Genomic DNA, 24,263 nt, shown 5'->3' on the forward strand with positions numbered 1-24,263 from the left:
CACTTCTGCTTGTAAGTTGTAACATATTGTACCATTGCCTCAATACACTGTATATTCGCTTTTTTATGAATGAGCCTGCGAGTGAAACCAAGCCCTGTGTAGGAGGATGGCCTGAAAATATGAAAAAGAAAAAAAAAAAAAGGCCATCTGGTAAGGCCGCCAGGAGATCTCACAATGGCCGCGGCGGCGAGCCTGCGATCTCAAGCCGCGTGCGATCTCACTCACCGCGGCGACGCTTTGGAGACAAAGCATCTGGTGACTCTCGCACCAGCGCCGCCGCGGTTGTGTGCGCTCGCGTGCGGTGACCAGGACATTGGGCGGCTAGGGACATCGCCTGGCCACCGCTCAAATATCTCCAACAAGGTTTTTTAGTGATCGGCGCTTGTCTTGTATAGCTAGTGGCTCATGAAATGTGTTATAGGAAATGGTGGATTGCGTCGAGTACCGCCCCATTGGTGGCTGGCACGTTTGGACCCATAGCAATTCTTTTTGATGCTTGCGCTTTAGTCCAGACGTGGAGGATTGACCGTTTCACCGGAGTTAGCATTACAGACCCACGATGGCGAGTTGACCTCAGCGTCGTCCATTCCTCGACTAACCTTCGTCGAATAGGCTGGTCGCAATGAACTCGCTGTCTTGGCCCTTTCTGTCCTTGCGAGCATCCTCCTACTCCTCAACTTTGCACGGAGAGTCCCATATAGACCTGGTATTTGTGCAACCATCGCGTTATGGTGTGTGTTCTCCTCTCTCGCCCATCGTGATTTTGGCTGACCTCTTGTCAGGTATACTTCCTCCCTTCTTCTCCTCGTACCAGTCGGACTCTATCGGTCAACCCTCATCGACAAGGCTGTCCAAATACAATCTCAATCGTACTACTACGGCCTGATAGCAGGTGCCATCTACGCAACCCTGGGCACGCTCCTCGTCTATCACCTGGTCGGTTCGACAAACCTATCGACATTCGGGTGGAAGGCAAGATACGAGCCTAGTCTAGGCATGCTGACGGTGTCTCAGCGGACAATCATGGTTCAAACGACCATTTTCTCGCTGTATCTGGCGCTGGTAGCGGGGGTCTACGCCGCCCTAGAAGGATGGAACTTCCTCGACGCGATCTATTGGGCCGACAATACCCTCCTGACGATTGCCTACGGTACGGTACGTCCCTGTTCAACCCAATTTTCTTGGTATCTAATCAGGAACTATAGGAATCGACTTCGCCCCTGTTACGATGGCTGGTAAAATGATGCTGATCCCATTCTCCCTGGTTGGGTTTGTAACCCTCGGTCTGGTGATCAACAGCGTCGTAGGTGTCCTCGTCGAGCGCGGTCGCGACAAGCGTCGCTCGCGGACCCTCATGAAGAAACGTGAGCAGTGGGAGAAACAATTCGCAAAGAGAGCTCAAAAGTCGAAGGGGAAGGATGGCCAGGAAGACAAAGGTTGCAAAGGACAATGCGACAAATGGCTAGTGGATGAATTTCATCTGATGAGACACATCGAAGAGTCGTCATCCAGGACCGAGGAATACAGTTCCATTGCGGCTGCGATCTTTGCGTTTGTTGTAGTCTGGATTGGCGGATCTTTGGTATTCTGGAGAACTGAACAGGTACGTCTCTTGTTATTTCCCAACCGAGCCACGAATTGACATCGAGACTCGTAGAGCAACATCGACTGGACATACGCCAATGCATTCTATTTCTCCTACACGACGATCACCACAGTGGCGTTGGGCGACTACGTACCGACGTCATCAGCAGGAAAGCCGTTCTTCGTCTTCTGGTCGCTCCTTGCAATTCCCACTGTCACGACCCTTATCAGCAGTATCGGAGACACCATTGACTCGACGGTGGAATCGATAACGACTGGGTTCTGGAAGAGAATCGTCCTTCCCCATCCCGGCCATCGAATTGGTAGACGTACGTCACAGGCTTCTCGCTGATTGATGATCCACCATCCATGATTGCTGACAATTCCTTCGTTAGACCGAGACAAGGACACAGAAGAAGGGCCCCAGGACAAAGAAAAGGAGAAGGGTGATGATGGCTTTGACCACGCGCAAAGGGACGCCGAACAACAGGACTCGAGCGATAGTCACTCTGTTGACAGTGTCGAGCGCCAGCATCGACTTGCTCTGAAGTTGGCGAGGGAGATCATCAGGCTTGTTCACGACTTCACCAAGAACCCTTCCCATGACCATCGGTACTCCTGGGAGGAGTGGGCAGAGTGGATAGAGATTCTGGAAGGCTGCGAACTATTGGAGGAGGAAGAGGAATCTGGGCACCGACAGAACGGAAGGAATAAGCGCCGTTCAGACTCCTCATCGCAATCCTCTTCGGGAAGCTCCTCGTCGCAGCCATCTAGAAAGGTCCCGGAGGAGGAAGAGGAGGCGAGGACGTGGCTGTGGTTGAGTGACACGGGTCCCTTGTTTAGCGGAGAACCTGAACCTTTGTGGATCCTCGAGAAGTTATGCACCTTGTTGGAGGAATCGTTAAGGCGCAGAGAGTAAGGCAGTGGACCAGTTAGCTGGCTGTTCATAACATTCGACCTGCATTATGTACATATACCTTGACCTCATGGACGATCAACAAGAAGCGATGCAACTAGCGCTGTGTTGGTGTGGAGGGTGATGTGAAACAAGTGAGAGGTTGATGGTTCTACCATTCGGGTCTATCAACCGTATATCTTTCGTTGGATTGTGTGGCTGATAATCTTTCGCAAAACCGCGCTTCCCACATAATGACAAATGATTATTTCCATCGAGCATGAGCTTTCAACTTAGACGGCAAAGTGAGTTGTAACATACTTCCAATCGAGTGTCGGCGATTTCTACTGACGCTCTGATAAGCCAAGAAGGCGCTCTTAGATCCGTCTTGCTGACCTGTTTACTTTCAGGGACGCCCATAATGCATCGTCTCCACCCACAGCCTTGATCATCTCCTTGCTCAACGGTGAGTGGATACTATGGGCGGTGTCTCGTCCCTCCGTTTGGACGAGTTACCATTTTCGAAACACCATCAGATGGCAACAAAGGCTGTTCCGAGCTCGGGGTTGTCATCGAAAGTCTGCATATAAACCATCGAACTCCCATCCTTCCTTTTTCCCCATCAGCTGGTCTGTTCACCCATATTCCATTGGCCTCCGCCCTGCGCACGATTCGCTCACGACCTCCCGGAACGAATTAATAACGACTTCCTTATTTACGGCTTCACGAAGACAACGACTATCCATCCGTTTCGATTCATTCTAAACCCAAACCCACCCACCGAAAAACCAACTTTTCTTTTCGAAACAAAATGTCTTTCTACGCTGGATCTGCTGGAAGCGTCGGTAGCGTCGTGATGCAGCCCGCTCCTCAGCCCCAGCCTCAGGCCTATATGGCAGCGCCAGCTCCGGCTATGCAGCAGCCGATGATGCAGCAACAGCCCATGATGCAGATGATGCCAGCGCCCTCCATGGCGCCCACCATGCAGATGGCGCCGGCCGCTCCCCGACCTCCCCAGCCTCCTATGCAACCCGCTCCTGTGATGCAGATGATGCAGCCCACCCAAATGGCGCCGTCGGCGATGTCGTATGCCCCAGTTGCAGCGCCTCAACCAATGCAGATGGCGCCCACTGCTGTTGTTCGCCCACCAGCACCGCCCCCCGCGCCTGCACCTGCCCCGGTGTACTACCAGGTTGCACAGCCAGTCGTTTATGCTGCTGCTGCTGCACCGCGACCTGCGGTGTACAGTTACCCGGCGTATACGCAGCCGACGGTTATCATCTCATCGAGTTCGGGTAGGAGCCATCGACGTCACAGCTCGCGCTCAAGCTCACGATCCAGTTCAAGCTCCCGTTCAAGCTCCCGCTCAAGCAGGGGCTTCTTGGGTTACCTATAGGTTCTGAAGGAGATGTTTTGGAAGGTCTCCGGTTGGAAGGATCAGTCACGACGTGAAAAGAGGGGAGAAAATCCGATTATTGTTTCTTGGATATCACACTCGATCGTGCACAAAACTTGTAGTAGGCAATGGAATGTCGTCGATCGACTATACATACTCAATGACCACTTGGATTGGTTTTATTCACTCCGTATCAAATACGCATTGCTCGATTTCATGAGAGCGAAAGTGCCCAAGGAGGCGGTAAGGCGCGCGCGACGCGGTTTCAACGCGTCGATAGGGGTTCCTACATGTAACGAACAGCCTCAGGTCCTGAAGCGCGTTGGGAGAGTTCTGCTCGCTGCTTATACGTATTTTTTCTTATCTTCAAGGCTGGATATGTCGATTGGTTCATATCCAATCTTTCGCCTATATGCAAGTACTTCATTCCCTCGCCCTCTCCGTAGCGCCCTGGGAGGGCAGTGCATCAACGACCTTCCCCACCAAGCCTGGTGTCGCCGCTCAAAATGCCGTGACGTAACTCTATCAGTTTTGATCGGAAGCAAATCACTGCAAAATAGGGGCCTGGGGTATGGCCGCAAATTGGGTTCAAGAGTCACGATATCTCAGGGAAAGGCTCTGAAGTGGCTATAGACGACGATCTTCCTGTATCAGAGCGGTAAGGGTAAAGTCAAAGTGGCAATAGTATATGATACTGAGAGCAGCTACGGTTGCCACATAGGCTCATGTCGGTGCCGTTGAATATTCGGTCGAAATTGGCGGGGATTCTGCCAGTCGACAGTGAAACGATGAGCATCTAAATTTAGATTCGGATGGCGACAAAGGCTGTACTCGAGGACAGTGCAGGTTCCGTATATATTGCGTTAATACCCAATCTTTCCTTTCCTCTCCATCAGGCTGGCCTGTTCACCCACTTCCATTAGCCCTTCCCTACACGCTAATCGTTCACGATTTCCATAGACGACCAGATAACGACTACGAAGTAACTCATACACCCCGAACCCAGCTCCAGCACAGGAAACATCAAGCTCTAAACAAATGTCTTTCTACGCAGGATCTGCAGGCAGTGTCGGTAGCGTTGTGATGCAGCCTGCTCCCCAGCCGCAAGCATACACGATGGCTGTTCCAATGATGGCACAACCCATGGCCCAACAGCCTATGGCGCCGACACAAGTGATGCCGACAGCGCCTATCATGGCGCCCGCCATGCAGCCCACCATGCCAATGGCACCCGCACCTGCACCCACGATGCAAGCGATGCAACCCGTCCAGATGGCTCCATCAGCATATGCTTATGCGCCTGTGGCGGCACCTCAGCCAATGCAGATGGCTCCTGCTCCCGCTCCCGCTCCCGCCCCCGCCCCGGTGTACTACCAGGCTGTGCAGCCGATGATGTACGCCGCTGCTCCTCGACCAGCGGTGTACTCTTATCCGATTTACACCCAACCTACCATTATCGTCGCAGGGTCAGATAGAAGCCATCGACACCGCTCACGGTCTGGCTCGAGCAGAGGGTTTCTCAGTGGCTTGTAGAGAGAATGACGGATGCAGACAGTCGGAGAGTTCGGGGGGAAGGAGGGGAGACGATCGGGTTGCAGTTCTCGGATTTCGGTTCCATCGAGCGCTATCCAATAGGAGGAAGTGACGTCGTAGATCGACTCAATAAATCAAACCAAACGAAATTATACGGTGTGGCTGCTTAGCTAAATTGTCAGTTGGGGATGAGGACTGGTTTAATCGAAGATTATGAGAGTCCTTGAGGTCAGGTTCGTGGTAACTCAAGTGAGGTGGGTTGTTGGGGTTTCGCTCAAGTTAAGTTCGTAAAATTAGACCAAGTTTCGTATATTTCGCTTTCAATATTCGCCGCAGTCCATTTACAGCAGAAATAGTAATCTTGTCGGAGTATGGAATGGATTCTACACCATTCTGTTGTCGCCTAGAAGTAAGTGATATCCCAGTGCGATCCTTCGTCCTAGGATCAACGGTGAGCTCCTTGTACGTTTCTTTGAATCCCTGAAAATGCACTTACGCAGTAAATGTTTCCGCTTGCCGCTCGCCATTGAGGATAACCATCGCCACGATTAGCAATCTTGGTGAATGCGGTCTTGATGTAATTGTCGAGTTGGGTAGAGTGGCGGACATCGACCTTGTAGCCATTACCATGGGTGTATGTTCCCCCAGTGGCATGACCGGTCTCGGTACCACCAGTGATGACGAGAGACGATACGCCGGCTGCGTTCTTCAAAGTGATCACTCCGTCGACGGTACCGGAAAGGATACCCTGGTACGAGGTGCACCTAGGGTTGTTTCTAGATTGAAAGGATTGATTAGGATAGTGGGAAGACATGTTGTCCGATGAACGTATACCTGTCGGTGCAGCCGCCAGACGAGGAGGCAGTGATTCCGTTGGGAATGAGCCTAGCCTCAGCTTGAGCTTGGGTGAGTGGGGTACCGCCAGCATTCGCGACGGCGATGAGGGTACAGAAGAGAGTAGCAACAATCAGCTGTGGAATGTGTTTACTTGAGACTCATGGTAACGTCTAGTTAAACGCGGCGACAATACCTTCATCTTGACGTCGTCTGGGAGTATGAGTGAACAAGAGTAATGGATTGCGTGTCATTCCAAAGCCTGCTTTATAGGAATGCCTACCCCAAGCCCCGCAGCTAGAGCACATGGAGTATCTAGGAAGTCTGTCAACGAACTCCCTTCGCATATGCTTCTGGTGGGGTCGGCGCATGGAGTCCCCCACTGATCGCCATCTTCCAAAATTAGTCTTCGATTGTCCGCTTTTGTTGTTGCCAACAATAACCTAAGACATGAACGTAAAGGAGATCCTTGGACAGATTCCTGGATCTCAGGCTTTTCGTGCATGGTGAAATGTCCCTCGTACCACTCCCAGGCTTTTTCATCTCAGGCTCCTGCTCTCTGAATATAGCGCATGCGAAAGGGTCTCCACCTGCCAGTGGTAATGATGGCGACGGTCTGTCTTCTACGTGGACCTATCAGATAAGGATAAGTCGTTCGTCGCTTCCTCGCTGCCAAACCACACCCATAGATTCTCAAATCCATGTGCACCTCAGTGGTTGTCTCCTTACTCCAACTCCACTCATTCCACACCTACATACCTGGAGGTCAGGTGTTGTGCAAGCTTTCGCAAGGCCATAGGATGGCAGCAGCTCCAGGATATCGCAATGTGTAATCGATTTCTTTTTCTGTCACCATACCCCCTCTCGCGGCTCGCCGAGTTCTTGCCGGAGAATGACCTGGGTAAGAAGAAGCGACTAGCGAATACCTCGATGTGATATACATCCGAGAGATTCTGATTCTCGTCTCTCCCCATCAAGATAGCCGCATTGTAAAGCTTCTCAGAAGAGCGGGAGAACTCGAAGCCGAGTTGAAGGTGAGTCTCAATCATTTACTCAGCCCTCGAGGCTGCGTTGTTCGCTTTAGAACTGTGAATTTGTGGGTGATTGAGTATAAGTACACATGTTAGATGGTCAAGACGAATGGCGGGTCCCAAGTAAGAAACAATGGATAAGGCAAATGGAATAACATCATGTAGGCTGATATGGTTCCCTTCGGTTGATTCTCTATCGAACAAGGCGGTCCAAGCCTTCGGGCACCTATGGGCAAAGTTATCACACATTCAGCACGGGGATGAATTCGATCAATTAAATAAGATTACCTTCCAATGATGAGTCGCTGCGGCACGTTTGAATCCTTCGAGCGCTTCGTGAACACCATAGTGTCTAAAGAAAACCATTCAATAAGAACAATCGGCATTTCGAAAGCGTTCCTGCGACAGGGAGGGAGAGGTAAAGAACTTACTGGTCCCAATTTGGTGCGAGACGGGCAGGCCGAGGCTCTAGGTTGGAAATTGCGAGCTTGATTTGAAGCAGGATCGAGGGAATGCTACGGAAAGCGATGATTAGCGATCGTTCGACTGTACGAACCTGCTACTGCGGATGCTTACTTGTAGCTGGGGAGCCAACCTACAGCAACGAGGATCCAAATAAGCCTATCAACATTACGACGATGAATTAACCAGCGTACCGTCGGCAGTCAACAGGTCCATGCAAATCGATCCTCCTAACCATTGGACAGAATGGTTAACAACGGTCTCTGCACCCCTGGTCATGATGCAAACGTACCTCCAGTGACGTGCCCACCACCGCCATGAATGAACGGCAGGAAACGAGGAGTGATCACCCTAAAGAATGGTGGTGCGACCGGGAACTGTGGAGGGAAACGAATCTCGAAAACGACCGAATTGATATTCCTAAGAAAATCGAATCAGCCAAATCACCGATAGACTTCAAGTTGACGGGAAGCTCGTACTTCGCTTTCAAGTCCTTAGCGATGGGAATATCAGGGTCGAACGAATGAAGTTCAACGATCCACTGGTAGAGGTTATCGCCGATAAACTCTTCGGGGAGGTACCAACCAAGTTCCTTTAAGCTCCTGGCGTTCTCCTGCTCCTTCAACATTGCTCTTAGCTCCCGCTGAAGCGTGCTGGTCGCAGAGGTAGTCGCTTCGAACGGTGGAAGCATGAGCCTCTCCACAGCGCTGTGGACGTAAACCGGATCGTGTTTCCAGTCATCCACGGGACGTTGGGGGACGACCTTCGGAGGCTTTGGGGCGGGTGCTGCAATCTTGTAGTCGTCGTCGTCGTCCAGGTGCATATGGTAATCCTCGTCGTATCTGGACTGAGAGCCAGAACCTTTCACACCATTGGTAGTTGGTTCAGCGGCTGAGAAGATCTCCATATCCTCCGAGTCTGGGTCCTCTTGGACGACCTCGGATCGTCGGATCGTCAAAACGTTCTCCACCTGGCGACTGGGATCCGGGATTTGTATCTCCTTCTGGTTCAATGTGGGCTTGTGTGCTGGGTCCATGGGGACGTATGGTACGGTAGAAGTTGTTTTGGCAAGCAATGTTGGTTCAGGCGAAGCTCCCTTGACGAGGAGGTACCGACTATTGGAGGGACTTTCAGCCGCCGACTCTACATGGGTATTGAGAGAGGCTTACCAAACGATCCATGTGGTATCAGCGATCACGAACCAGGGGTTATTCGAGACAAATTTGTGCGGAAGGTTCACAATTTCAGCTAGAGCGACGCAGTTGCTTGCACTCGTTACACTCCTCTTCCACGTTATGCGACCAGCCATTGCATATGAGCCCATCGACACGTTTCCGTCTTTCGCGAGGTAGACCCCTGGCAAATGACAGCGTTAGTCGTAAGGTCTAGATAGACGACAATTGGCGACTCGCCGTTTCCGTAGGCCCTCCCATGGGCAATTTCCTTGTACCAAAGGCCATGCCGAATAATCTACGCAATTATCAGAAGCCACTCGATTCGAGAGGGACGTGTAAACTCACTGAATGCCAATTCCTAAGAGGTGAGCCATGGAAAGCCTAGAAAACTATCCGTGAGGCCCATGGGGTGTAGTAGGACTACGGAGGCGTACATAGAGGGCAGGATACTCCCTGGCGTTGGCGTTCTCTTTAGCGGCAGCTTCAACAGCGGACTTGAACTTGGCTTCAGCGTCCGGCGCTCCGACGGTCAGTCTGAATTGGCGCCAGTTGGGGTCTATACAAGCCGAGGTGTTTAGCTCCAGAGGTGCGGACAACAGTCGAAACTCTCACCTAGGTTTTTGATTTCGTCTTCTTCGGAGGTGATTTCTTCGATGGACGCCGTACACGAACCAACAATCCTAGCAGAAAGCACCGGATTGTTAGAAAGAAGGGCATTTTGCAGAGGTTCAATCACGAAGAAACACACCAGCGAAGAATAAGCCAGGCGGCGGGAAGAACTTCGGGGTCAATGTCATAAAGTTTGGGCTTAGACTTTCCAATGTTGACTTTACGAGTCAAATGCTTCTTCATTTCATCAATCTGCGACGGACCTCGTTTGATGTGTTAACGTCCAGAAAGCAATAGGGGTTGACGTACGGAAGGCAGAGAATCGATCAGCTTAGCAATAACAGCTCGCATCTATTCGATATACTGTATCAGAATCAGCGTGCTCGAGGGAGGAATTGATCGCGATGAATCGCACGCACTTCAGGTTTAGTGAGATTGTCAAAGTCGCAGAGTTCACCACTGTCCGGAGTAGACGAGATCTGCGGGTCCGAAGTGGCGCTTGATGGAGCAGCGACAGGTTGCGGCATGAAGCCCACGTGCGCACGGGGCGCTTGCGCAACATACATCCCCAAAGGCAAGGCACCTGGATGAGGAACACGTAGCGCTAGTCCCACGGGGAGAGGGTCATCCATTGTCCCTTCGACAGCCGACACATATGCGAGAGACACGAGGAGATCGACAGTGTTCGGGTTGTGGATAATCTCGTACTGAATCACAAAGTCAGCATTCCGGCGGACGGGAGGTGAGAACGGACACCAACCTCAAGTGAAGGGCCTCGGCCCATTGCATAGTATTGGAATGAACATAGTTTGTTGCCGCATACGTAGGGCTTCAGGACTTCGAAGTCCACCTCTAGTTTGTTGTGGCACACAACGCAGTACTTGGTGCAGAGCTAACACGATCCAAAGTTACTATGGGGAGACGCAAGAATGCCTGGACTACGTACCGAAAGGCGCCTGATCAGATAACAGAAGGCAGTCAAGGGAAGATTGATGGGCTCGTCTCTGCCCAAGGCTTTCAAGGGGTCATCAGGCAAGGTCGTGCCCAACCTGGAGAGGGTCTCTTCCGCTGCATCAGCCTCCTTTATTTTCTTTTATTCTTGGTCAGTTGGAGGAACGCTCACAGTAGGGAACACCCACCTCCTCAAGCGACCCGTAGACTTCTTCGGCGGTTCTCTGAGACTTTTCGATAGTAGACAATAGCAGTTCGGCACCAGCCCAACCGAGACCAAACTGTCGTCTCAGCTGAACGAGGCGAAGGAACTGCTGCTCAAGCAGCGTCTCGAGCGAGCTGGTCAGACTGAATCGATCAAACCGCCCCGGGTCCTCCGGTTCCTCGGGCACCTCTGGGACAACTTCTACCGGGTCCTCCATCCAATCATGCTCGTCCTCGCCGTCCCAGAACTGCACAGCCTGCTCCTGTACGGCTTTCTCGGCCTGAAGCCTCAGCTCGTCCTCCGCATCGTTGATGATCAAACCGTGTTTCCGGACCGCTTCTTGCGCCTGCTCCTTTCCAGGTTTGTAGCTCTGGCTGAGACCGACCTTGAACGCTAGAGAGACAGCAAGTTTGGTTGCAGAGTCGGTGTAAGAGCCGTCGTTCTGAATGACTGGGTAGAGCCCCCGGAAACCAGAAATAAGGAGCGTGAGATGTTGGTATCGAGACAAAAGACGTCGGTCCCATGCCATCAAGGCACGCGGCGGGATGGCGTTTGCCAATGAAATGACCGGGATGGAGACAGAAACAATAAAGTCATTTCCGCCAGCAGTTCTGATGATACCTGGCTTGTAAGAAGACGCCACGACATTTAAGAAATCCCTACAAAATCATGTTAACAGATAACCAGGATCGATCTAAGGGACTCACTTTTGGAGGCGATGAAGAATAGTGTTAGGCTCGACCGTGATCGCGTCGAGGTCGATGTCATCATCGTAGTCGAACACCTCGTCTTCATCCTCTGTCCCATCTTCGGAGTCTGAGTCCACTTCAATGGGCTGTGACGAACTGCCCCCAACCAGCTTGGCCAGAGAAGAGCAAAACCAATCCAACAGGTCTTTGAGGGCACGCGGGCGCTGATCCATCATATCTGCCAACAACGACTGGACGGTGTCTGGGACATCTTCGTCGTCCGTGTGGCAAAAGAACTGGTGGCTCTTGGGGTATTCCGACGTGTCTGTAGGCGAGTACATATCGAGAAAGACACCTAAACATTCAGAAAGCGTACCTGTAGCCGTAAAAGTCACCGACAACACTCGATTGCCATCGTTATCGTCGATGACGACCTCGAAAGAACCCTCATCGTCGCCAGCCCTGACCCCTGTACACAAAGGTAAAACACAACGAGTAGGAAACACTGTTCCGAGAACCCACTCTTTACAGTCAATCGTTGTACTGCATATCCCTGTTGACAGAAGACCTTCACGTCCTCCAAATCCGCGTTAAACCGTCTTCTCCCTTTGAGGTGGCTGTTTTTGTGGGGGTCGTAGTCCATCGTCGTCGTTGAAAGAGAAGAAGGTCCTACACCCCGCTGTGGATATCAATCACACTATGCCGCAGCAGAAGAACACAATGATGGGTTCGAACACGTTCCTGGACCCTGCACGCACCGTGTTCGCGTTTCTGCCGTTTTGCTGCCGCTGCTGTGGACTCCAAAGCTGTTAACGATTCAGATTGTGTTTTAATGAACAGTTTCGTGCACGCTCACTCTCGCTCGTTCTTTCTCGAGTCAATTGGGCCATATCGTCGGGTAGTGGGCGCCTTTCTGGCGAGGAAAGTATGGAGATGGTCGTGGCTATGAGTCAAGAAAGGACAGGCGCCCATCGGTTACCCCTATTCTTGGCTTTGATGGTTAGTTATGGGCAGGGCCAGAGAAATTGGTCCCAAAGTTGAGTCGCGTCGGGAGGCAAAGGCGTTAAATAGAAGCAAGGACAAACAGAGCACAACAACTTGTTCGACGAGAGAATGACAAGACAAGGACAATAAACTATAAACTATGTGCATACATAGTGTTTCGTATTCGAAGGCTAAACGAATGACTGATAGAACTCTCACAATTTACTCATAACTTGTGAGTTGGAGCACCTCGTCTCTGCGATCGCTAGCTCCCGGAGTTCCCGTCGAAGTACCTTTCCTGTGGGACTGGAGCATCTGAACTTCAGCCACCATGGATGTAACTCCAAACCATGAGTCTCACCTTTTAGGAATGGTATTGACGGCGACTACACCTAAACATGGCATCAGTTATCCAAACCCGTACCGGAGAAGGGAGTAATACGATACGGTACCTCCTCTGAGTTCTTTGTAGCGAGCAACACGCCCCTTTATCCAACTTTGGACATGAATCTGGAAATTGGCCAGCCTAGATGAAGAGTCGAGTATCGTTCTGTCTGTCGGAACAACGTAGGCACTGCACCGTTTTGTTAATTCAGCTGACGGCCTTTCCTTACAAGGAAGATGATCTCACCGAGGGAGTTCATTGCCAGAGTAGTCATCAGGAACACCTATTACACCGACGTCTGCCACATCAGAGCATTCGGACAACACCGCTTCCAATTCTGCTGGTGCAACTGTAACATACTCATGGTAAGATTTTCCCTTGCAAAGCAGGTGCGAGCGTCATCATCACCTTGAAGGCCCTGTTAAAATGATCAGCACATTGTCCAATCAGAAAGTATCTGCATACCTTGTACTTGATCATTTCCTTCTTTCGGTCAATCACATAGAAAAATCCGTCTTCGTCCCGACGAAGTATGTCTCCCGTCTTGTACCAGCCATCGTGGAATGACTCCTTCGTAGCGGTCTCATTGCGGAGATAACCCTGAAAGTAATCGCCTCAGCACCGTTATTCCAAACCTCTCCGCGCGCTTACCTTCATGACGGTAGGCCCCCTAATCCACAGTTCACCGGGCTCTCCAGGTTCAGCGTCAACGACTACATCGGCATTAGCAATCTCTTTGATTATGCGAGCTTCGATATTGGGCGCCAATACTCCAGCGCTACCCAGTTTAGACCGCCAAGACTTTGGGGGAGTGAGAATGGCAGTGAGTGTTGTCTCCGTGGAGCCGTATCCTAGCGGTGAACGATAAGTGAATATGTGAGGTTTACATTGAAGGAGATTTGCTAACCGTTAATAATCACTGGTCGTGATCCCTGGCGCGCTAATTTGCTTGTAAGGTCCGTCACGAGCGCCGATGACAACGGTGCTCCCCCTGAAATCAGAGCAGTCAAGCTCTTCATATCAAATTTCTCTATTCCTAAGCCAATGTCAGCGTAAGGTCCGGGGCGCCCATTAAAAGTTAGGGCCTACCAGGATATTGGCTCAAGGATAGCATTATAGGTGGGGCCACCATCACCCATCAGCGAAACCGACTTACCGTTGCCAGGCCTGGAGGTCAGATGGGCATCGGACCGATGCATGGGAAGTAGGCCCATGCATTGGTGCTCGCACCCACGCGTGGTCATCTGCGAGCAAACCTCCCCATGTAATGCCCATGCACCCCGCCCAACGCCCATGCACCCGCCCAATGCCCATGTAACGCCGAAATTTCCATTGATATTCCATACTCTGCCCATGTAACCCAGCTTGTACTGTGTTGTAGGGTGTCGAGGATGTCTTTAGGCGCTAGCAAACATTCGAATATCTCACGAGACCAAGCATGGAGCCAAAATGAAGTCCATCGAAATACGCAGACTCATGAGATGATAGGACACTGCTCGGTAAGAAATGATGATAAGGAGGTGGACTTTGGCTATCAAAGAGACCAGGATGACGGAGATCTCCCTCCTGAGGGAGGACCGCCTCCCGAAGACGAGGAAGAAGATGAGTCCACTGCTCTCGGTTTCGGCGAGCCATGATTGCTTCCTTGACATTATTTCGGGGAGGAGGAAGGGGCGTGTTCTTGTTATCCAGATATTCCATGTATTACGATAGCACATTTTTTCGACTTCTATACGGAGTCTGTCACGCGTTAGGAGCCTTAGAATATATAGCAAGGTTTGGTATGAGTGTTACTGTATCTACGCGGAAAAAAGTCGAATGCCATAGCGACACCGACCTACAGTCCTGGTCAGGTCCCAAGTACCAACGTCGAGCTCACTCGCCTTGGCAGGAATGGTCATAGGTAAAAAGCCTGGGAGCCTCATGGGCAATCTTACTCTACATGGGCATCTGGCGAGCTGCATGGGCGTTTTGGGAGTTATATGGGCAGGTTTGAGCAGGATGGGGGGCGGATGGGATGTGACGCACAGGATTGTAAGGGAGTGACGTCATAGGAACGTCATGGTGATAGCGCGTTCACCTGGGCGTGCTCCCCGCCCATTCCAATGAGTGGCAACGGTAAGTCGGTTTCGCTGATGCCATTGTTATCCTATACTCCTCGACTAGCTTACAAAAAGTCGCCGGGTCGTACCCCTGGGTCATAATCACCGTAGGAGCACCGATATAGAAGCTGTGGTGCAAATGCCCGATAAGCCCTGTAGGAAAAGGTCTGATGAGCCATGAAACACGGAAGTACTAGCACTCGAGGAGTTCCACGAACCAAAGATGTGATAGAAGGGCAGAATTGCAAGTGTAACATCATTCGCCCTCTTGATGGACTCGAAGACTGACCAGGCCATGGAGATCACAGAGCCAGCACCGCGATGGGATGACTATAGGGCGAGAGGATGTTAGTTACAAAGAGAGGGCATTCAACGCGAGGCCGACCTCCACGCCCTTTGGTCGTCCCTGCGCGCGTGCATGAGTTCCATGATCGAACCAGAGTGACAGGAACTTACAGTTGTTCCGGAGCTGTAGCAAATGTACACCGTCTCATCCGCACCAGTTCCATCGAAACGTTCCTCCGATGCACCAGGGTCTCCGAAGAGAGTTCCAAGCCAGTTGCAATCAGTTGTTGCTCTCGAAGGAGTGGAAGACCAGATGTCATCCATCACCCACGTCCGCATCTCTGCCTCAGCCTCACTGACGCCAATGATCTGAAACATTGCCCTTGCTACGGCGACATGGCTACGAGAAACGAACAGCAGCTGGGGTCGGCTGTCCAGCCATTGCCACGAAAGTTCTCGCGGGGTGAGGCTGCTGCTAGCCAGAGTGATGGCTAGGCCTGCTGCCACGGCGCTGAACAGACATAGATAGGTATCAGATAGAGATAAGAGGTATTTGGGGAAAAGACATACCCGAAGAGGGCGACAGGCCAAGAGAGAGAATTAGGGCTGAGGATCATGACGACGTCACCCCGACGGAGTGGTCGTCTGCCACCTTCGACGGGGACTATCGGTTGGTTTCGGAGACCATCCGAGAGTGCAAGTACGTTCCTCTTCAAGTCTCCTCTAGTGATAGAGCAGCCGGTTGCTGCATCGATGAATGCCGGCCTAGCTGGAGGGTACACATCCGAGTCACGAAACAGGTGCGTGAAAATGGAGGTGTTTACTGTGGGCTTCGGAGGGTAGGTCGACCGATAGATTATAGGCTGAGGAGACATATTTGAGCGAGAAGAGTGGGCTATCGCCTTCCTTCAGGCTGGGCCTCGCTTAAATATTTCTGGTGAATCCCCTTGTGTACCAGTTGTGTGATCGGTGCTATCCAGCACCCGAAGCTCAACGCGTAACGCCGCGAACGGTGGTTTCGAATAAGCGCCTTCTGCTTGTTGGGGCGGCATGCCCCTGCTGCACTCGGGCTTCATACCTAAAACGAAACAATCCATAGGGCCAGATAGTGCCCTCGTCGCCTCAGATTCCGCCGAACAGGACGGCGTGAGTAGCTCTGTGACAGATGATGGGTGCTGGGGAGCGAAACAGCTGTGGTTGGTGTTTTACTACCCAGCGTAGTTTATGCCCTCACAGTATTGTCGAAAAAGTGGAAGAAAAGGGCAAGGGGTTGAGACGAGAGATGAAGCAAGTAAATTTAGCAACTCGCAGAGCCAAGCGCCCAAGCTGTTTGTCAGTGGCGTTAGAAAATAACTGTGACATTCAGCAGCCAAACACAGAGCCTTCTGGGCTGCTTCCCTTGGACGACTCAACCACCTCGACCAACGTCAAGCAATGTCTTCAGCAACAATATCGACACTCTCCGACGATATCCTCTACCACATATTCACATTCCTTGCCGACTTTTCCAAAGCTTCATTTGTCGACATTCTGTCTGTGTCTCATGTCTGCCGAAGATGGCGCGGAATTGCAATTGACACCCCTGAACTTTGGCGACGTTTTGTCTTCCTGGAGTGGCAAGCCTTTCCTGACCCAAAGGTTTCCCTCCAGATCCTGGAGCGCTGTCGAAACTGCCCTATCGACGTAGGGTGGTACGACGGTTTAGAGGAAAAAGAGGAACCCCGTACAGTGGACCTTGGTCGCCGTCTTCTCCATCTGGACAAGATGCGCTCTTTGGTTCTCCTTCTCTAAGAAATCAGGGAGAAATCCGAAGAGATGGACCATGTCACCAGAGCCTTTCGAGAAAAGAAGGCTGGTAACCTCAAGGTACTCAAGATTTCGGCTACGATGTTCGGCAGGATTTGGGATGTGCGATTGCCAACCCAGTTCCTTGAACTGGACAGGCCCGTCCTCACGACACTCGTTCTCGATCGCTGTATATTCGACGATCCATCCAATCTCAATTTGGATACCCTCCTCAGCCTCGAAATCTTTACCTCTCTCAGAAGCAAGGCTGAGATACAGAGCTCCCATTCCGCTCCATCAGCACATTTTGCGTCACAGCTCTCACTGATCGCTCGATGTCCAAACCTTCGAACCCTTGATCTAACCTCCAAATCGCATTACGAAGACTGGGTACTTCAGCCCGGCTCTTTACCGTCCATATCCCTCCCCCACCTCGAGCTGCTCACCTTGACTCTGAATTACGCAGAGTTGAAGGCATGGTCCGACGTCGCCCAAGTTCCTCGAACGGCCACAGTCACGTACACCGGTCGCCTCTTCTTCCTCGATGCCGCCAAACCGTACACCGAGCTCTTCACCATACTTACAGAAGGTTTAATCCCTTCTACTACGGAACCCACCTCCTCGAGCGAACTCTCTCATCACACTCCTCTCGTGATCGGCATCTCCGATTTGTCGTTGGTGATAGGGTTGGAGAGCGTGACCACCATGATTAGTTTCTGGCCCTACATCGATCGAGTCGAAGCGATGGGTCAGGTATGGGCACAGCTTTCCCCGCTATGGGCGAAGCTCGTACCCAGAGCAAAGTCATTGCGGCTTCTGGTCCCTGACTCGGCGGAGAAAAGCGTGAACTATAGGCGTGCCATTGAATGCCTTACAGAGTTCCTGAAGATGGCCACGCAAGTCAAGTACTTGTTGGATTGCGGGATGGCGGCCCTGGCGATGCTCATAGATATACACACCATCAGAGGAGACAACTCGGAAGTAATTCTCCCCTCCTTGACGCACTTGCGCTTGGGCGAGCGCGAAGACACGCTAGAATTCTTCAAGACACTCCGGTCCAAGGCCATGCTGCAGCGTTTTTTGGACAAGAGGAAGGAAGTTGGTCATGCGGTGGAATCTCTTGCACTGGATGCTTCCTTGGTCGAGGAGCTGAAGGATCATTTGAAGGACACTTTCATAGTCTCAGAGCCAAAGTAGAAAGCTAGTTTGTTCAATGCTTAAACATTTGATTTACGCGCCATCAATGGGGAGCTAACCGAATGTGAGGAGGAAACGCGGCGCTTCACCTGGCAGGAGAGACACTTCAAAACCCATTCAGCCTATCCACTGCTTTCTTCCCTTCCCCAACATCCAAGTAATCCAGTAGCACAAAGTTCGGCGCTCGACCCTGCGAGAACCTAGCGCACCCATTCGCATGGGCCATAATCCTGCAAAGCAGAAATCAGCGATAAGTATCCAGTAAGGAGTCGGAGTACGCTAATCTTACGATGACATGCTATTCGTTCTCGGCGCATTCGCAAAGTCGCTGATGAGTACCGTTCCCAAATCCCATGGTATGATATTCCTATTCAGATTGTGGTTGATCAAATGCATGTGGTCGTCATCCGACAACGGTCCTCCTGTACGGTCGATTCGGCACGGGAAGTTGGGGTCTGTCGGGGAGAACGGGTCCTCCCACATCTTCCAACAGGCAATTACAAGTAACAGGTAAGCTTGCATCTCGAAATCACATTTGAACAAGTAATTAGACGCACCATCTGGAATTGCGGTAGGATGAAATCAACCGCCGAATTGTCGTACTGATCCATGAAGACAATAACACGCTTATTGGAATCAATAAGCTGTCCCAAAGTCGGCCATTCGTTTCTTCGAACAGGTCGGACAGGTGGGACATAGGCCAAAGGGGTTATACCTGTCAATGAAACGGGATGTCACGTTCGGAATTCAATAAGCAGTCGAATTTCCATAAGCAATCCGACTCTTCCATAAGCAGAGCCGTATTCACCGGGCGTACTTACCAGCTTGGTCAAAGATGGGTTTCCAAACGTCGGTTAACGAGTGCCCTTCGGGGTTGGTAAAAATGAGGGTGACGACCTCGTATGGATTGGCTTCCAAAAAGGTCTTGACTGTCCGGAGGAAATCTAGCACGGGACCTCCGTCGAATAACCCCTATAACAGTTTCGTCCGTTCGTGAGTTGGTACTTTCGTTACAGCCTATCGAAGTATCTTACACATGCTACGATGAAAGGTCAATATCATTTTAGGCAGAGAATGAGATTATGAATGTAACGCACTGGTATGGCAGAAATGTAAGCGCCCATCTTTCCTGTATCATGGGGTCATGAGGCTCATGGTCGACGATCTTCACGGAAAAGAGGTACCAACATGTGCGATTGCGCCTGTAGCACTCGCGCACCCAAGCGAAGCTGGGTTGGGACGTCGACGGCCTGTGTCCTGGCAACTGAAAGACATCAGTCTCCAAATGTAATTGAACCAGTTAGCATCGGAGTACTTACGCGCCAGTGGAAGTGGGCTCCAAGCAAAAGCGTTATGCGATGTCAAGAACGTCGTATTCCCATAACTGCGACTGCACAACTCCGCCCTGCCATTGCAAATAGTCGCTCTAATCAAACCAATATTCAGCCATCGAGCATTCAGATGAATCAAAAGTACCGTACCTCTTTCTCAAGATATACAGCCCATTCGCTGTACTCGAGAACAGGAGAAGAACAAGCAGGCCCAAACGGAATCCCAGGAGGCTGGTCATCGTGAAGGTGGGTTGGGTGGAGGACAAAACCCAGCTCGCACCTCGTACCAACCTTATATTTAACCAGCCATAAATAATCTCATGAAAGCACCAAAGAAGCATGCATATGGTAACAGACTTCTGGGCGGCATGGACAATTGAGATAGACAGACGGAATGAACGGCACGAGAAATCTAGTCGCATTTAAAACACTTTTGGTGGTCACAGGGTTGGCGCCGTCGTCAAGTCGAGCTTCTTTCATGGACAGGAAGAAGGCTGGTTCCCGCGAGGCTCCGAGTGCCCAGAGATCGCGTTTTGTGTTCGTCTTGGGTTAGACTGCAGCTGGTAGCAGTTGTAACCAGGACCAAGAGGAGCGTTACTTCAGCACTTTTCAATGCCTCTCGTCGTTCCTGCAATGCAAAGGTTTGGATCCACAAGAAGCTTTCCGGCCAGGAGGACATGAGGAAGGCCAGAAAGAAATCAACGAATCATAGCGAGCGAATGTGGGACCTCGCTCGGAAGCTGCCGTAAAGAGTGCCGAAGGGATGCCGCTTAGTCATGGCGAGCGCCTACTAGGCGCTCATGGCGGGACTGGGAAGGATGGAGTCAAATTCATAATTAATGGCAGATAAACTAGTGACACGGAAGCCAACATACACTATAGAAGTATTTAAGAAAAGAGTCGTGCGCCAGTAAACCGATGCCCCATCGCAGGATGCGGAAACACAGGCGACAGCCTATTCGAAAGCATCCCCCACTGCGCCGAGGGATCGAGGAAGTCGCAGGTGCCCAGTAGCCCATCTTCAATCTCAATCCTCCGGTGACAAGTCGCCGGGATTGACAGCGTCTTGAAAACCAAATGAACCTCCTTCAGTCGACTCTTCAACTGCAAGCTGCGCAAGTTCGGAAGCTGCGCCTTGGGAGGCGAGCTAGAACGAAGCTCCGACTCCTCGTCTTCCTCCGCTAACCGCGCAAACTCCAGCTTGAGCTCCTCCAATGCAGGGCAGCGGACGAGGATGGCCCAGTAATCCGACCATCTTGATCCCGGCTTGGTCGGAGTGATGTCGAGGTACACGGTTGAGGTTATCTCCAGAACGCGTAGGCCGTCGAGTCGGATAGTGGGCGATGACAAGTCGATCCAGCAATGCTTGAGAGAGAGTCGCTGCAACCTCGGTTCCCCCACCATGTCCTCTTCCTCCTCTCTGTCCTTCCCTTCGTCCTCGCTATCCGAATCCGCTAAGGCAGGCCCCTGCTCGAACATATCACCAGGAAGGATCCACAACCCTCGCTGACAATCCGCCCACGCCACAACCTCCAGATCCTCCATTTGCGCTGCCATTGAACGAATCCCGAAAAAGGTGGAAACTGTGGCCCACTGGTTATAGCCACCGAACATGGGGAGGAAGTAGGACCGCATGAGGTTGAGGTTGCACAGTTCGCCCTCGAGTTCGTTCGGGGAATGGAGGAGGTTTAGCTTGGACTTGGTCCATTGGTGTATGGCGCTGCTCCCCTTGGTCGGCGTCGTGCGTAGCTCCAGACTTTCTTTCCTCCTCCACCCGGCGTCGATGGTTGCGCCGCGACAGCGCGAAAGGATCTCCCATGAGAACGCGTCGTATCCTCCTGGCTGCCCGTCTTTCCCTTCCACCCAGCCCAGGAGAGCGAAGGGCCTCCATAGCTCCGGGTAACTCACCGCGAGCGCCCTCCACCACCGGCAAACGTGTGACGTGGCGAGCGTAGCGAGGAGGGAGCAGGTGCTCCTCTCCGCATTAAAGGTGAAGATGTGACATAGAACCTCGGCTGATAGGACGCCAGTCGTCGATTGGGGCTGATAGAAGGAGGCGTCGACGAGCGTAGCGGACGTGGTCGAGGAAGTCATTAGTTGGCTTTCCGGGGGAGAATAGGACGAAGTGCGTAACTCGGTAGGGAAGTCTGGGGTAAGCATTATGAAATGTCAATGATACGACTTTATACCCGTTCGCCGCGAGGCATAGATAGGCGTGGGCCCCTCCAACCCCGATCCCTGGACATCATTCAAGACACTAAGAAAGGCTTAGAGACCCTGCCGTTGGCAGCGCCTTCAACGTAGCTGGGGGTTGGCATCGCGCGACTTGCCAAAACGAGAACGGTGGCAAGGCGCCTCGTGTTCCTTTTACGTGGGCGGACCCTTGTATGGGGGTTTTGGGTGTGAACGTTGCGTGGAGAATGCTGTCATGGGCGGCGAGGGACTCCTCAGGGTAAGCTGCTGGTGGTATGCATTCACATTGGATGGTTGGCGGTAGCTGTAAGGGTATTTCTGCAGACCATGAATGAATGACTTTCCTGCGTTTTGACACGAGAAGTGAGCGGCTTTGCTCTGAAATCAAGTGGTGGTTCATTTGTGGACGTGGAATCGGGAATAGATGGCCGGTAGAGTTCAGGCAAGAAACCTAGAAACCCGAGGGATATCTCTCGGCGACCAGTGACACACTAGGATTAATGCCCAGACGAAGAGATGACCAGCGCTGACAATACCACCTGCACAGTTATACTTCATAAAACACAGAGCATTCAACCACTGTAGATCCAGCGTGACAAAGATGGAGCCTCCACCGAGCGACCCGAGTCCATGTTGGTTCACGATAACCGCGGAGTCTAGGAGCCGTAAGAGCGATGCCACCGACCAAAGTCAAGTGCTCAAACGAGCACCCTCAGAGTACTGGACCAGAGCGAAGGTGCATGGTGAAGATTTCACTTCAGGGGATAGGCACGAGCGAGACCAAGACGAGGGTAAGAACGAAGAAGCAATCATGACGACGCGTCACCCGAACTTAAACCGGAAAAAGTGGACCTTATCGCGGCAATCACTGACACGGGACCGCCGGGAGCTACGTCTGATGTCTACTGGGAGCTGCATGTCACTTCCACCTTCGACTTACGGCGATTGCAGCGAGACGTTTCCAGTTCACTCTGCACTGAATAACTTCAATGCATCATGATCTCTAGTGAGATCGGGAGCGAGACATGATGATTTCAAAGATTGACGCGGAAACGCTGATAATCTCAGTACAGCTTGCATTGCGCTGATCTTCCAAGATGGATACAATGAGAACTACTTATTGTTTTAAAACTGGCAATCTCAATCCACAATAAGTATTCGTGTACGCGTGAATGACTTTCCGCCGCAACCGCAAACGACTTCGGCAAGCTGCAAACTCACCTTCCAGATTGAAGTTTCAGATTAGCGCCCATGGAGAATACTAGTGTGACTTCGGGTACCCATTGTCGCCCTGCAGGCCGAGCCTCGCGTTACTTTAAATGTACTAAAGCTATTTATTCAACCTTAGCTACGACCGCAGCGTGGCTGGTCATATTACTTACTCAAATCAGAAGACCAAAGCTCCTTTTAATCTTCAGCTCCATGCTTCCTTCGGGTGGTAGATACTCCCGATAACTAATATATTACAGCCAAGGTTGCGATAACGAAGTTCGGACCGACATGATCATCGACCTTCAAGTTGGTTCAATCCCATCGAGCTCAGTCGAGCAGAGCCAACTCCCGTTGGGTGATCATGATACGTAGTAGAAACCCACTGGAACACGAACGACTGGATGTCTTGCACATGTGCAGTTCCCCAGACCGCGGTTCCAAAATAAACCGAAGCGAGCATCGTCGAGCTATACATGACTAAAAACATACTAGCTTCCCATTGACAAGACGTTTGACGTACGTACGTCCAACTCGAATTCAAACAGCGGTGTCAGAGACTCGAACAGTGAGCCTAATAACAGTACATGGTGTACTACCCTATGACATGGTGCATGACTTTTACTAAGTATGCAGTAATGGACAATCGGTAATCCAAACATACCGAATGAACCCCAAAAGTACATAAGTGTCTGCTAGGAGATGACGAAATGGCGTCGGTAACCAATCCTCCAATGACAGTATAATAAATGCCGTCTGCCACCAGTCAAGGCACACTTGGGGCCTACTTTTCAATCAGTTCAACAACATTTCCAAACCCGCCACAAGTGCCCAAAACAAGCCAAAACTGATCCATCCTTGGCGACCAAATTGAGCCTCGAAAGCGCCGGGATGTCAAGTTAATTTCTCCAGTCATGAGAACAGATATTAACCGGACAATAATAGGTCGACTCTTGGCCTTTCCCTGCGCATACCAGGCGCATACATTAGGAGTTCTCGCCTGCTGGGACCGGCGTTTTTGGATTTCGTTTTTGTTGTCGGATGTGTCTGGGCGCCTCGCTCGGGAAGCTGTGGTCGCCCGACCTACCCTTTTGGATCTGGAAAGAATCATTAGAAGCATCACAGGGGTAAAATCGAAGTGGCGCAGGCTCCCAGTGGGAGTGGTCGGCCTTCCAAAGGTGATCAATTCTCGCAGATTTCGATTCCCCATTCTCAGACCTGTCCTAAAGATATTGCCGAGTACAATGCTCTTCTCAACCCAGGATCCTGCTTCAATCGATTGACGAAGAGCCCTACTGCAAGCTTGTTCTATCACAACCCGCCCGAAACGGTGGGCACACACCCCGGAAAAAGAAGGTAAGATGGATTGGATCAGTGTAGGTGCATGCCTTCCCGCAAGTCAAGCCAACTTCTGCGCACTACACCCTA

At 51.5% G+C, this 24,263-nt stretch overlaps 11 protein-coding genes across 11 annotated transcripts; 4 read left to right on the forward strand and 7 right to left on the reverse strand.

The window, feature by feature from the left end:
- Positions 1–174: 174 nt before the first annotated feature.
- Positions 175–2,503, forward strand: CC1G_05604 (potassium channel; the record flags this gene model as incomplete). Its single annotated transcript, XM_001838071.2, has 7 exons — positions 175–363; positions 396–539; positions 613–731; positions 783–1,150; positions 1,206–1,603; positions 1,658–1,913; positions 1,980–2,503. The coding sequence occupies 7 exons, from the start codon at positions 175–177 to the stop codon at positions 2,501–2,503; spliced, it is 1,998 nt and encodes a 665-aa protein (XP_001838123.2).
- Positions 2,504–3,112: 609 nt separating this feature from the next.
- Positions 3,113–4,032, forward strand: CC1G_05605 (hypothetical protein). The gene is made up of 2 exons (XM_001838072.2): positions 3,113–3,774; positions 3,827–4,032. The coding sequence occupies exons 1-2, from the start codon at positions 3,291–3,293 to the stop codon at positions 3,880–3,882; spliced, it is 540 nt and encodes a 179-aa protein (XP_001838124.2). The 5' UTR covers positions 3,113–3,290; the 3' UTR covers positions 3,883–4,032.
- Positions 4,033–4,779: 747 nt separating this feature from the next.
- On the forward strand, positions 4,780–5,557 carry CC1G_05606 (hypothetical protein). Its single transcript, XM_001838073.2, has one exon. It carries the CDS (start codon positions 4,914–4,916, stop codon positions 5,406–5,408), a length of 495 nt encoding a protein of 164 aa, XP_001838125.1. The 5' UTR covers positions 4,780–4,913; the 3' UTR covers positions 5,409–5,557.
- Positions 5,558–5,853: 296 nt separating this feature from the next.
- CC1G_05607 (hypothetical protein) lies at positions 5,854–6,444 on the reverse strand (the record flags this gene model as incomplete). The annotated part of the gene is made up of 3 exons (XM_001838074.2): positions 5,854–6,172; positions 6,243–6,379; positions 6,439–6,444. The coding sequence occupies 3 exons, from the start codon at positions 6,442–6,444 to the stop codon at positions 5,854–5,856; spliced, it is 462 nt and encodes a 153-aa protein (XP_001838126.2).
- A 1,022-nt stretch (positions 6,445–7,466) lies between these two features.
- Positions 7,467–11,705, reverse strand: CC1G_05608 (hypothetical protein; the record flags this gene model as incomplete). Its single annotated transcript, XM_001838075.2, has 19 exons — positions 7,467–7,499; positions 7,562–7,625; positions 7,705–7,788; positions 7,850–7,868; positions 7,930–7,965; positions 8,028–8,155; positions 8,215–8,850; positions 8,905–9,020; positions 9,104–9,205; positions 9,256–9,291; positions 9,345–9,466; positions 9,523–9,590; positions 9,659–9,771; positions 9,829–9,870; positions 9,939–10,226; positions 10,280–10,411; positions 10,466–10,609; positions 10,659–11,334; positions 11,383–11,705. 19 exons carry the CDS (start codon positions 11,703–11,705, stop codon positions 7,467–7,469), a joined length of 3,162 nt encoding a protein of 1,053 aa, XP_001838127.2.
- Positions 11,706–12,563: 858 nt separating this feature from the next.
- On the reverse strand, positions 12,564–13,847 carry CC1G_05609 (AMP-dependent CoA ligase; the record flags this gene model as incomplete). Its single annotated transcript, XM_001838076.2, has 9 exons — positions 12,564–12,654; positions 12,710–12,740; positions 12,801–12,922; positions 12,980–13,082; positions 13,142–13,151; positions 13,199–13,333; positions 13,385–13,584; positions 13,641–13,769; positions 13,823–13,847. The coding sequence occupies 9 exons, from the start codon at positions 13,845–13,847 to the stop codon at positions 12,564–12,566; spliced, it is 846 nt and encodes a 281-aa protein (XP_001838128.2).
- A 914-nt stretch (positions 13,848–14,761) lies between these two features.
- On the reverse strand, positions 14,762–15,995 carry CC1G_05610 (hypothetical protein; the record flags this gene model as incomplete). Its single annotated transcript, XM_001838077.2, has 5 exons — positions 14,762–14,865; positions 14,925–14,988; positions 15,054–15,165; positions 15,292–15,631; positions 15,691–15,995. 5 exons carry the CDS (start codon positions 15,993–15,995, stop codon positions 14,793–14,795), a joined length of 894 nt encoding a protein of 297 aa, XP_001838129.1. The 3' UTR covers positions 14,762–14,792.
- Positions 15,996–16,935: 940 nt separating this feature from the next.
- CC1G_05611 (hypothetical protein) lies at positions 16,936–18,102 on the forward strand (the record flags this gene model as incomplete). The annotated part of the gene is made up of 1 exon (XM_001838078.1): positions 16,936–18,102. One exon carries the CDS (start codon positions 16,936–16,938, stop codon positions 18,100–18,102), a length of 1,167 nt encoding a protein of 388 aa, XP_001838130.1.
- Positions 18,103–18,203: 101 nt separating this feature from the next.
- Positions 18,204–19,680, reverse strand: CC1G_05612 (hypothetical protein). Its single transcript, XM_001838079.2, has 9 exons — positions 19,584–19,680; positions 19,422–19,528; positions 19,291–19,366; positions 19,200–19,231; positions 19,137–19,141; positions 18,924–19,074; positions 18,660–18,817; positions 18,392–18,585; positions 18,204–18,332 (listed from the first exon to the last, which is right to left on the reverse strand). The coding sequence occupies exons 1-9, from the start codon at positions 19,670–19,672 to the stop codon at positions 18,209–18,211; spliced, it is 936 nt and encodes a 311-aa protein (XP_001838131.1). The 5' UTR covers positions 19,673–19,680; the 3' UTR covers positions 18,204–18,208.
- Positions 19,681–20,321: 641 nt separating this feature from the next.
- Positions 20,322–21,593, reverse strand: CC1G_05613 (hypothetical protein; the record flags this gene model as incomplete). The annotated part of the gene is made up of 1 exon (XM_001838080.1): positions 20,322–21,593. The coding sequence occupies one exon, from the start codon at positions 21,591–21,593 to the stop codon at positions 20,322–20,324; it is 1,272 nt and encodes a 423-aa protein (XP_001838132.1).
- Positions 21,594–23,130: 1,537 nt separating this feature from the next.
- On the reverse strand, positions 23,131–23,521 carry CC1G_15768 (hypothetical protein; the record flags this gene model as incomplete). Its single annotated transcript, XM_002910003.1, has 3 exons — positions 23,131–23,315; positions 23,359–23,409; positions 23,500–23,521. The coding sequence occupies 3 exons, from the start codon at positions 23,519–23,521 to the stop codon at positions 23,131–23,133; spliced, it is 258 nt and encodes an 85-aa protein (XP_002910049.1).
- Positions 23,522–24,263: the final 742 nt, after the last annotated feature.

Source organism: Coprinopsis cinerea (genome assembly GCF_000182895.1).
Source record: "Coprinopsis cinerea okayama7#130 chromosome 13 map unlocalized cont3.13, whole genome shotgun sequence".
Taxonomy (NCBI): domain Eukaryota; kingdom Fungi; phylum Basidiomycota; class Agaricomycetes; order Agaricales; family Psathyrellaceae; genus Coprinopsis; species Coprinopsis cinerea.